The sequence below is a fragment of the Metarhizium robertsii genome, assembly GCF_000187425.2.
Source record: "Metarhizium robertsii ARSEF 23 chromosome Unknown MAA_Scf_45, whole genome shotgun sequence".
NCBI lineage: Eukaryota > Fungi > Ascomycota > Sordariomycetes > Hypocreales > Clavicipitaceae > Metarhizium > Metarhizium robertsii.
The window spans coordinates 13,425-23,751 of NW_011942188.1; the positions used below are offsets into that span (position 1 = coordinate 13,425).

The 10,327-nt window shown below is 46.9% G+C and overlaps 5 protein-coding genes across 5 annotated transcripts; 2 read left to right on the top strand and 3 right to left on the bottom strand.

Annotated features, from left to right (window-relative positions):
• Positions 1 to 1,060: 1,060 nt before the first annotated feature.
• MAA_10478 (pyridoxamine phosphate oxidase family protein) lies at positions 1,061 to 1,492 on the bottom strand (the record flags this gene model as incomplete). Its single annotated transcript, XM_007828476.1, has 1 exon — positions 1,061 to 1,492. One exon carries the CDS (start codon positions 1,490 to 1,492, stop codon positions 1,061 to 1,063), a length of 432 nt encoding a protein of 143 aa, XP_007826667.1.
• A 445-nt stretch (positions 1,493 to 1,937) lies between these two features.
• MAA_10479 (Cytochrome b5) lies at positions 1,938 to 2,402 on the top strand (the record flags this gene model as incomplete). The annotated part of the gene is made up of 2 exons (XM_007828477.2): positions 1,938 to 2,050; positions 2,117 to 2,402. The coding sequence occupies 2 exons, from the start codon at positions 1,938 to 1,940 to the stop codon at positions 2,400 to 2,402; spliced, it is 399 nt and encodes a 132-aa protein (XP_007826668.2).
• A 146-nt stretch (positions 2,403 to 2,548) lies between these two features.
• MAA_10480 (uncharacterized protein) lies at positions 2,549 to 4,376 on the bottom strand (the record flags this gene model as incomplete). Its single annotated transcript, XM_007828478.1, has 5 exons — positions 2,549 to 2,789; positions 2,852 to 2,894; positions 2,977 to 3,767; positions 3,824 to 4,257; positions 4,347 to 4,376. 5 exons carry the CDS (start codon positions 4,374 to 4,376, stop codon positions 2,549 to 2,551), a joined length of 1,539 nt encoding a protein of 512 aa, XP_007826669.1.
• An 879-nt stretch (positions 4,377 to 5,255) lies between these two features.
• Positions 5,256 to 6,293, top strand: MAA_10481 (uncharacterized protein; the record flags this gene model as incomplete). The annotated part of the gene is made up of 1 exon (XM_007828479.1): positions 5,256 to 6,293. The coding sequence occupies one exon, from the start codon at positions 5,256 to 5,258 to the stop codon at positions 6,291 to 6,293; it is 1,038 nt and encodes a 345-aa protein (XP_007826670.1).
• Positions 6,294 to 6,635: 342 nt separating this feature from the next.
• MAA_10482 (Protein kinase-like protein) lies at positions 6,636 to 7,883 on the bottom strand (the record flags this gene model as incomplete). The annotated part of the gene is made up of 1 exon (XM_007828480.1): positions 6,636 to 7,883. One exon carries the CDS (start codon positions 7,881 to 7,883, stop codon positions 6,636 to 6,638), a length of 1,248 nt encoding a protein of 415 aa, XP_007826671.1.
• Between the last annotated feature and the right edge of the window lie 2,444 nt (positions 7,884 to 10,327).

Genomic DNA, 10,327 nt, shown 5'->3' on the forward strand with positions numbered 1-10,327 from the left:
TCGCCCCGCCCCCGCCCCTGCCCCACGCCGCACCCGCACCCGCATCCGCATCCGCATCCGCACCCGCATCCCCACCTTGCACTAACTGTCTCTTGTGCCATTAATACAAATAAACGTCTTTACCAGGCTTCGCCAAAAATAGACCGAGCTCGGTCCCTTCAATGACGCTATCCTCACCAAAGTACCGGTAGTAGATGTTTGCACATTTTCCCGGAAGTCTATACCGACTTTTCCCAGTCACCTGTAACCCGATGCCGAATGCTGGACAGACATGACGTCGGACTTTCAATGATAAAAGGACCTGTTATTATTTTATGACAAGTCATTTGTAAGAATACAGCATGTCTCTTTTATTGCAAGTAAATAGTTTTCGCACTTGCTTCAAAAGGGCTCATGACTCGTTCGACCAATAATGTACGGTGACTTCGTTTAATGAATCTCTTTGTAACTAATCTGGCCCCTATCCGAGAGATATTATACTAAGATAGATTTATAAAATTACTTATCATGAAGACTCGACGAATTTGAGAACAAGGCATACAACGGAAAAAATTCGTATAAGCAGCCTTGGAAGTTGGAAGCTGCCACGTCACTAAACACCTGAAACACCACTCTCGATCGGCTACGATACCATGTATGCTTTGCGTGGTAAAATATCCAAGGCGGTTTCAAGGCGGCCCACCAATATAGTCAAAATGACACCAAGTAAAATCCCGGCGAGAAGAGCCCCAGGATGGTTCAGGCGACGGTCAACAACAGCCATAGCATCCCCCAGTGGGAGAAACTCTCCATTCATCTGCCTCGCTTCACGCAGGCCCAACAGCCCGTCGAGACTGCGAGTGTTCATCTTGAGTATGTAGTCATCTAGACTATTCTTTTTTTCCATTTGTTTCAACGCCTTCTCCAGAGTCGGACGATCAGAGAAACACGAACATGCCCCTGCAGGCGAAGTTTCAAGATGCTTCGCGTGAGCGTCCCTGTTCTCAACGACCGGCACTCCGTAGCCGCACGATGTCTGCGCCTACAGCCCAAAGTAAACTTAGATTACTCCCTCTCTGTATCATCCGAGTCTGCCAAGCTCGAAATCGGGTATGCTCACCTTTCGCACTTGAAGCAGAATCACAGCTCTGGTGCCTGCTACGGGTGTCTTTCCCATATCATCCAAAAGTTTGGCAAATCGGAAGTCATTTCTCTCGACGACTGTGCCAGTGCAGAACAGTCGCATGATTCGTGGCTTGCTGTCAATACTGCAGAACATGATGGTGACCCGTCCATTCTCGTAGATGTGGGAGATTGTTTCGACCCCGGATCCGGCGGTATCAATGTAGGCTACGTGGTTTCCGTCAAAGATGTGAAATGTTGCCGAGGTGAGCCCTTTGGGCGAGAGATTGATGTGCCGACCGTGCAAGGGCGCCGTCGCGGTGAAGAAGAGAGGCTGTTCCAGAGCCCATTTTTGCAGGCTTTCGGGTATAGAGTCGTAAAAATGAACCATGTTGTATTGTCGGAGAGAATAAAGCGATTCGTGTTGATGGACCGTTGGGAGGGAATGACAATGCGTTTGCTTCATGACATTTGTAGGCAAGGACAAATTTTGTGTTCTCCGCACGTGTGGAATAGAGTTCCTCACGGTTACATTTTGATGGCAGTGCAGACCCAATTTGGTAAAAATCCGATCCATCTCATGAGTCCGCGGACAATCGCGGACCGTCGCAATTTTCGGAACGCCGGAGATATTTGGAACGCGCCAGCTCAGACCTGTCTGTGCTATCATCATCATACTACCGTTCCGCTTATAGCCGGCCCGATGGACAAATGACCATTGAACTAAATGTAAGAATTGTTAAAAGCGCGATACGCCATCATGCTCGACAGCAGCCGCTCCATGGATTCATTTCTTTCTGTCCCTATCCAAAGTTACACTTATTCTATTTAACACAATGTCGAAAGAATTCACCATCGAAGAGCTTTCAAATTACAATACGAAGAAGGAGCTGTTCGTAGCAATCAGGGGATACGTCTACGATGTCACAGGCTTTCTCGAGGACCATCCGTACGTTTCAAGTTTTCCCGTCGCGCAAGTTTGCCGATTTCACACTGTTAACACGCTGTACTGTAGGGGCGGGGATGAGGTGTTGATGGACGTGGCAGGACAAGAAGCCACGGAGGCATACGATGACGCTGGCCATTCAGAGGACGCAGATAAAACTCTCGACAAGTTTTTGATCGGCAGACTAAATGCTCCGGCTGGTGCTGGTGCTGGCAAGACTAGAAACAAGGGTACCGTGGGTAGTACGCAGAAAAGCTTACAAAGTCTCCTTTTGAGGACCATGTTTTATCTGGTTGCTATTTTTGTGGGCGCAGGAGCGTTTTCGTACTTGAAAATATATATAGGTGGAAGTTGAGATGTACACGCTCAAGAGGTGGTGAATTTCTCCGACTAATAAACGGATTTGATTTACGTGGACATGATGCCTCTTTTTAGTAACAATGAAATAGCCAGATAGAGTTCAGATAAGACGCATAAACCCCATTAATAATTAATATATTGTTACCAAGGCTGTTCTGTGACGGCATCAGGCGATTGTAGTAGTGCAGAATGAAGTTCCCGGTCTTGAGTGACATGGGGAGAAATGATGTCGGCTGCGCTACCTCTTGGTGAGAGAAGGTAGTTGGCGTCGAGGGGCGTAGTCGGCGCTATCCCACCGCAAAGGAAAACACAGAATAACAAAATTCGGTCCAGAACGGGGTCTCGAGCGATGTAGTCATCACAGTAACAGCCACCGGCATATCTGTCCTCCAAATACACAAGTCTAGTATCGTACGCATCTGGCAGGCCTCTACACGCAATTACACTACGGTGTGACCACATTCTGCCAAGCGGTCGAGCATGACATCTACGGATTGTTAGTAGGTCGGATTTTTCGTTGCGCGCATAGTAGATGCTACGCGTTGTATGCTGCCCAGGATGGAACTAACTTGCCGCTCTCGAGACTGATCCAAAGGTCCGAAGAGCCTTGCATATTTCCGCAGTGCCTTTTTCAGAATCCCCAGCCACAGCGTCCAAATGAAAAGCAGACTCTGCAGCCTGGAAGAAGGTAATCGTGATGGAAGGAGTTAGAGCGGTCAAGTAGTCGGATTGTCTCTCGAGATGACCATTAAAATGGGACGCCATGTCAATCACAAACTGCAGCGCAAACTTGATAGCCAACTTGGCGAATTGGACATTATTGTCCGTTTCGTGCCGCATTTGGTCGTCTGGCATGATGCGTTGGGGTGTCAAATAATGGCAATAGAGGGTAAGCAGAGCACTATATGCGCAGTCAGTCACACAGAGTTCGGCGCGAAAGGGGCTGCGGTGGAAGGATGTTAAGCCAATCCACCTTCTGAGGTAATTTGACCTTATACACATGGCAAAAGAGCCGCAGCAAACTTCCCATGTATCGCATTCGTCCGACATTGTGTTCAGCAGGTCACGAAGTTTCTCATCCAAGTCTGAAAACTCGGCCACGCCGGGTAGTACCAAGGCTTGGGAGAGCCTCGACCGCCAACGATGGGCGTCATGCAGGAGAATGGCCGCTTGCGCAGCTCGCTGAAAACTGCCGAGGCTGATGGAAATTGGTGAATTTGACGGAATGTCCTTGACAAATAGTCGATAGGCGTGACCATCCCAAAGATAGCCTGTATTTGGCAACAAATCATCATCTCCGGGGCGTTGGACGATGAATGGCAAATCTTGAGTCGAAGGGTCCTGATGGACAATTCTATTCCTGTATTAATAACAACAATGGGTATACGCGGTGGGTTGAAACGAGACTATACGCACTGGTCAAGAATGAATAACGTCCACCATAGAGCTCTCTGGTATATGCACTTGTCAGTCTTTTGTTTTCCCGCCCCAAGTCCAAAAATGCTAGCCATGCATAGAGTGTCAGTCAAAGTGCGAAAGGCTAGCCTTGGTTCCCCATACTCGAGTTCAAATAAAGTAATCATGGCGCCGCATTGCATAAGTTCCATGGCCGGATCTGATAGACAGACAAGTAAAGCCCACGCCTTTTTCGTCGCCTTGTAGACAGCATCTAGTGTGGCATTCTCTGTGTCTGGGTATCGTGCCGATTTTGTCACAAGATACATGCTTAGGATTAATAGTATTTGCTCAGCGGAGGCGATACTTTGTAGCTGGGATGCCGCGAGGTCATGGTCCTTCAGCCGGGCGGAAACCAATCTATCAAAGTTGCGCCGATTCATGATGGGAAACCACTAGACGAACACAAGTTAGACTGCACCTCTGAGGACTCAAAGACGTCCACCAATGGCAGCCGGTATAAGCCAGATGGTGGATCACTTACATGATATGCAGTCTCAAAGTACTTCTCCATTGTGTAATGCCAGTCGATGCCGTATGTTTGAAGTATAGAGCCAAGATGAGAGGCCCGTATCGTGCCATTGCCGATGATGTCGACAGAGATTCCGCCTGCCGGGCACTCGACTCTGTCGTCTGTGCCATGAGGACTAACCGCTGAATCATGAGTTGCTGTCGATGTATGGTTGTATATACATGGAAACCTGAGCCTTGAAAAAAGATGTCGAGTCAGCAGGTTATCCTCCATACCGGGCCACTAGCCGAAAAGATACCGTTGGCAGCGCCCGCACTGCGGCCAATTCCTATCACATCTTCTCTTGCCATGTGTGCATTTATCGCAGGCTCGGGCGGCATATCCTTGGGCCTCTGATAACTCAGGTCGGACCATTTTCGTGCAAGCAATGCGGAGAAGTCATTTGGTTGTGGGAGCAAACTTGGCAATTTCTGACTCAGCAACCATCAATTAATGTTACTGGATACACCTGCACACAGTGCCGATTGGCCAGTCTGTCCCGCCCTGGCTATCAAATGGACTGTTCGCGCCGCGCTAGTCGGTCCGATGGATTTTGCCTTGTTTCTCGTGGAATAGGAACGGAGCAAATTCGTGGCCAACAAGCATTGAATGCACATCGATGCGACCAGACCAGACGACAACTGACTCAGATGCCCAAGCGCTCGCAGCCTAACCCCCCCCCGGGATCATTGTACGTAGCTTAGGCAGCAGCCAAGCATGTCATGTCAAGTGCCCCGTGCCACATAGGGAATGTTCGTTCTGTCGTGGGACTACCGTCGATATTTCATCAATTGACATTACTCCGTACTGCGTCCCGAGGCCTTGCGCGTACAGTCCGGGGCATCTCAATCATCTAGTCAATAGTATAAATCCTCAGCCGTCATGTCGCTGTACCAACTTCCCCCGGAGATTTTACTCTACGTCTTCCGCTTGCTAGGCCCAGCTTTCTTCCGCCAAGATGCTCGTCGCCTTCTTGTCTCCAGGCAGTGGTACCAGCTTGCTAGGCCAGTTCTTCTCCAAGACCTAAATTTCTCTGCAGAATCACTTCGGAGCTTCGTTCTCGCTACGGAGAAGGTGGGCATGATTCGTTCGATACGAAATCACGTAAAAACACTCAGCCTTGCCCTTGATGGCTTTGAGAACTGGCATTCAGCCCAATTCGAGCCAAGTAGCGCAGAATTGTCCGGTATCGACCTCCAAACTATGAATACATGGACCTCCGAGTTGAATGACTTCCTGGTTGCTCTTGCTGGCATACTCCAACAATGTACGAGGCTGCAGTCTCTCAAACTTGAGGCACGACCGGAGGGACATGGCCCACGGGTTGGTCTTCCTCGCCGCGACTATTTGATGGCATCGCCTCTGGCTAGCCTTGTCTTCATCAGCCGCCTTACATGCCTTGAAATTGATACAGGCGGTACGCATCTCATTCAAAACAATACCTCCAAAATGCATCTTTGTGCCAACATCAACAAAATGCTTCCGACTCTTCGGCGATTACGCTGCCGGACGAGTGACATCTGTCCTCGGATCTTAGACGTCCCGGGAAACGGCCCGCTTATAAGTCTCGAGGATTTCGTCATCAATTTGAGTCTTTCGGAAATGTCTAGTTCAGATACTTCATATCGATACCCAAGCCGCTGTGAGCGTATTCCCGGCGACAGTTTTCCTCGATTAAAGGCCGATGTAGAATCCCACGCGAGAGAGGTTGTGCGAATGATGAAGAATCCACGCATTGCAAGGATCGTGTCTCATACGTTTCCTGGTCTGAAAATGCATTCGTTTGATGCTATAACGGGACGCCGAATGCTACTTTCCTCCGCCGCGCCATGGGATGCAGACGGCGACGAAATCGAAGAGAGAGTTGCAGTCCAAGATCTCTTCGACTCTGATTCTTCGTCTGAAGAGTTTTTGCTATAGTGTCGCATAAAGACTGGGCATGACGAGATACATAACAAGTCCAACTATATACTTCAGGCACGAGGCTATCGCGAGATGGCCTTGGCTAGCGGCCGCGGCGCGGCACCAATTGCGCTGAGACGGTCTACTTTTCTAGTGTCCTACTGTCCTTGGCCTGGTACAGCCCAATACTGTTTTAGATTGTACGCATGCACGATACTTGTATCATGTGTGTGATTTTATTTGGCTACAGAGCGAAACAATTGAACATTAATATACCTCAGGCACTTTGCATATTATAAAACTCGGCTCAGGGAGCACAGTGCAGAGCCGTCGAGCGCTGGCTCTATTATTTGGGCCTATCTAATAAAGTTTGATTCCTCCATAGACGGCAACTAGCTGCTCCCATGATACCTTGTCCCCATAAATGAGTCTGGACACCAACCGCCCATCACATACAGCTCGATGTGGGCGGCTATAGGTGCATCGATGAGTGATTTCGGCTCGTTTGGAGCCGAGAATCATGGAGAGCGTTGTTTTCCGGCTAATAGCTGCTGAGGATTGTTCTTGTTCTGTTTTATTTATCAGCTCTTGCAAACAGTGGCGGGTTGCATCTCTGAAGGTCACGATCGGTTGGTTTTCTTGGTCCGGCAACGCGGGAAATGTGATGAATTCCGGCGAGACAGCCAGACGCTCCAATGGGGCAGTCGCCGTCAGACTCCAATCAAGCACGCCAGTTAAATTATACTCATCGTCGAAAAGAAGGTTTCCATAGTGAAGATCAAAGTGGCACAGGGGGAAGGGCCCATGAAGCCTGTCCTCAATAATAATATGAGAGATGGCTGTCTTTAAAACCCAGCAAGCGGTTGTCCACTCTGGATCGCTGGCATGCGCCTCAAGAGCACTCCTGTTTGCGTTCTGCCGCGACAGATAAAACCACTCTAGCGATGTTTCAATATGTGGCATCGGCGAGGCCGTATCCTCTCTCTCCCATGGAATAATCGTAGGGGGCTCATCGCAGTTCTCGCCGCACCAGATCCGCCCAAGACGATCAAAAGATAGGTTTTCAAGTTGGAAGAGGACATCTGCCAGCTGCCTTGCAACTTGTGGAAAGCACTCAGCCGGTACTTTACTCGCAATGGTGGAATCGAGGACTCGGCCTTTCAGGCGCTCCATGAGGATATACGGAAAGCCAAACTCGTTAGATAGCGAAGTGTCAAAGACAAAAACCTCTGGAACTGGTATAGTCGTTCGGCTTTTGAGAGTCTTCATGGTGGCGATTTCACTCAGCATATCCATGGCATGGTCGCGGGCGCGAGACAAGTCCACTGGTACGTGGTGAACCCTAACAATCCAATCAACATCATCGGAAAACCCAACATTCAGCACGAGATTGTTCATGCCGTATGTGAAAGTCTTCGAGTCAATTGTGCAAGTGACGCCTGTTGCAATGCTTTTATCTCGAGCTTTGCGGGAGAGGAGCGCCACCTCTTGGAGGTATTCAAAGTTGGCAGTGGCCAGAACCGCCTGGATTTGCCCGTGGATCTTGTTGGCGCCTGCATCCAGGCTGTCGGACGTGACCCAGTTGGCGTTTGGGGACGTATTCGGCATATTGAAGGGATTCTTTGTGTCTTGGTATTGTTTGTCGTCTCTTTGCTAAAATCTGGATGGGAGAAGATTATGGCCCTTGCCTGTAGTTACTGAGAGTAAAATTTGCATCGACACCCCAAAAGCTCAATAGGTTCGGCCTGCAACTTGCATCAACAGCTGTTAGTCATTCAATGTTGGCAGAAGGAAGAATGGCGCTGTGACAAGGGTTCAGTATGAAGGCTCGGAGCAAAAGGGGCTCAATTTAATAATAATCTCGAAGGGTCTCTAAGGACTTGAGTTGCTACGAGAAAGGAAGAGAAGGGTGGCCGCCTTATATACACAAAAGGAACGCCCGGGCCTAGGGACCTTGCCCGGGCACGTGTTCTAGCTGTGTAACCAACAAGTCCTGTATCGGCGAAGCCCCTTTGTTGGGCTTCACGATCTGTTGGGCCTTTTCCGTGTAACAAGCTGTTAGTCATTTAGTGTTGGCAGAAGGAAGAGTGGCACGGTGCCAACCGGACTTTATTAGGGGACCACGTAGGTTGATGCCTAAATACCCCGACTGCCTTCAAAGTTCCTACAAAAAGGGCGTCGGGTATCAAATATGGATCGAATCTGGTCAATGCATAACTACATGTACAACCGGACATGACCCTTGAATGTTGCCGTGCGTCACCCTTGTGTTCCCAGATATTACAAGGGGGGTTACTACCAATTAAAGGGATTATTAGTAGGGGAAGATAATACATGATAAGCCGATGAAAATTAATATCTTATCAATACAAGTTACAATTACACTCCCTGCCAAGCTTTGTCATTACGCTAAAGACTATTGCTATTTCTATTGAGAAGGCCTAATTTCCCGACCTTACAGCTAGGAGAAGAGCAGAGGAGAAGTGCTTCAGAGAAAAGGGCTTAATATATAAAAGTCTTTGTAATTGCTGTAAGCCGTATCTTACCGTATTACTGTTTGGGAGGCTAAATAGTTGTTCCGATAAGGAAGTAGTAAACCGGGATGTATATGTCAACTATACAAGAGCACAAGATTTTTGCAGGGAGGCAGTCCTCTGTAATGGCTATAAAGAACGCCAGATATTATAGAGGAAGTCTATTGCTACGATCCTCTGCGGGCATTCTGGTGTGAAGATAAAGACGAACAAGTCGGATGGCTTCTGAGTAATTTAATAAGCGAGGTGCTCTGTGATAGTATTTATCTCCTTAACTATAATGAGTTTTGAAAGTAGCTAGAACTGTTATATAAGGAGCTATTCTAGGGCTAAATTAAATATTAATATCTAATAAGGGATGGGATTGAGACTGTAAATAAGTAATTTCCGCTATACTCTTACTGCCTGCCTGAGAAGATATATAAGAAAGAAAAGCTTAAGAATCGCGCGTATAAATAAGATCCGCAGGATCTAAACTTATTTGTTATTTTAAAGACAAGAATATAATATCGCAAGGAAGGGAAATCTGCTGGAGTGTGGACCAGCTAATGCGGAACTTATATAATAGTAGTAATAGACAGCTTAACCATGGTTAATGTGGTCAGTTCTAGTTTAATAGGTTGTATGTATTTGTGAAACCTGAGGATGGTTAAGGGCGATATCATGGCGCGTCGTACGACAAGAAGGTGGCGGAGGACCTTCGCAAAATCATAATGACCGATGAAGACTAGATATCGCCTAGCCATTAAAAAGATTCAAATATATATTTAAGAAATGTAGTCCCGGGACACTCTCTGGCCCAGCTCGATTTCCACAGGCGCTAACCGACCCATTACTTTCCTCCCATATTACTGCTTATAGATTGCGCAAGCAAACAATACAGCTCCAGCAACAGCCAGACAGTTTTATTGGACGGGTATTTAGTAGAAATAATAAGGTATAGGTAGACAAGTGCGCGCCAATATTAAGAGATGTCGAGGGTTCAGCCTACAGTTTTGTCTCTACAAGTAAAATCAATACTACGCCACCCCTCGCACGTTAGAGCTGTTCACTGCAAGGGGTAGAATTATCTAAAGGATGAGAATTTATAGGCCAAGTAGTTATTATTATTATATTGATTATTTAGAGCTGCGTTGCCCACTGGGCCTTGTTAGCTTTGACCCTTGAAGGTTGTAATAGGCAACCTACTTGTGTTGGGCTTCTTGTAACGGCTAAGGTTCCTAAGGGATAAACTAGTCGTAATTTATATTAGTAAAGCTACTAGGGCAGTTAATCTAAGCAGTTAAGTATTATATTAGTAATAGGTTATAAATTATAACTAAGTAATTAAAATTAAAAAGTTATAAGTAAAGCTTATTTAATATAATAATTTATATTAAAAGCTAAGAAGCTAGAGTTTATAGTTTATTTATAAAGTAAACTTAAAGGTTCTTATATATTATAGTTACTAGTTAATATAGAGGTAAGTATTTTTAATACTTACTTTTAAATACTAGTAAATATTATATATATTTACTT